The sequence below is a fragment of the Propithecus coquereli genome, unplaced genomic scaffold (assembly GCF_000956105.1).
Source record: "Propithecus coquereli isolate 6110/MARCELLA unplaced genomic scaffold, Pcoq_1.0 Scaffold83, whole genome shotgun sequence".
Lineage (NCBI taxonomy): Eukaryota > Metazoa > Chordata > Mammalia > Primates > Indriidae > Propithecus > Propithecus coquereli.
In genome coordinates this window covers 7,556,075-7,556,556 of record NW_012154507.1, presented here as the reverse complement: position 1 = coordinate 7,556,556, position 482 = coordinate 7,556,075, and the positions used below count along the sequence as shown (strand labels likewise).

The following is a 482-nucleotide window of genomic DNA, read 5'->3' as shown; positions in this document are numbered from 1 at the left end:
CGCCCGGCCTCATTAATTTTTAATATCAGTTGAAAGGTAATCTGATTTCATCTCAGTATTTTCACTTTATATACATATATGTGTATGTATGTACAAGTACACACATGTGAGTGCACATACACACTAACACAGACCATGCCATATTACTACTATATAAATACACCAATACTATAAAGTATTATTTGTTATAAAGAACTCTCCCAGTGGTTAATCTTTTGTTACCTTCAACGAAGGATGGATTTTGTCCACAGGCAGTAAAAGAGGATTTCTTCTTTTTCGTTTCTCTATGGCAGATTGTGCATCAGCAATAGCCCATTTATCAATTGGGTGAGGAAAGGTCTTTTGAACTCGTTCCTGTTAGGATCACAGCAGTACCATTGTAGTATTAACAGAAGTGTTCATAAATAGAAATTTCATGCAAAATTCAACTTTATCACTATCCTTAATGCTAGTAGATAATAGTGACATAACATGTTCTGATT

At 33.8% G+C, this 482-nt stretch overlaps 1 protein-coding gene across 1 annotated transcript in view; it reads right to left on the bottom strand.

The window, feature by feature from the left end:
- SOS2 (son of sevenless homolog 2 (Drosophila)) overlaps positions 1-482 on the bottom strand; it is a 124,022-nt gene that overhangs the window by 80,824 nt on the left and 42,716 nt on the right. Inside the window, exon 5 of the mRNA XM_012663749.1 lies at positions 223-354. Coding sequence (XP_012519203.1) covers positions 223-354 — 132 coding nt within the window. The remainder of the gene's footprint in view (positions 1-222; positions 355-482) is intronic.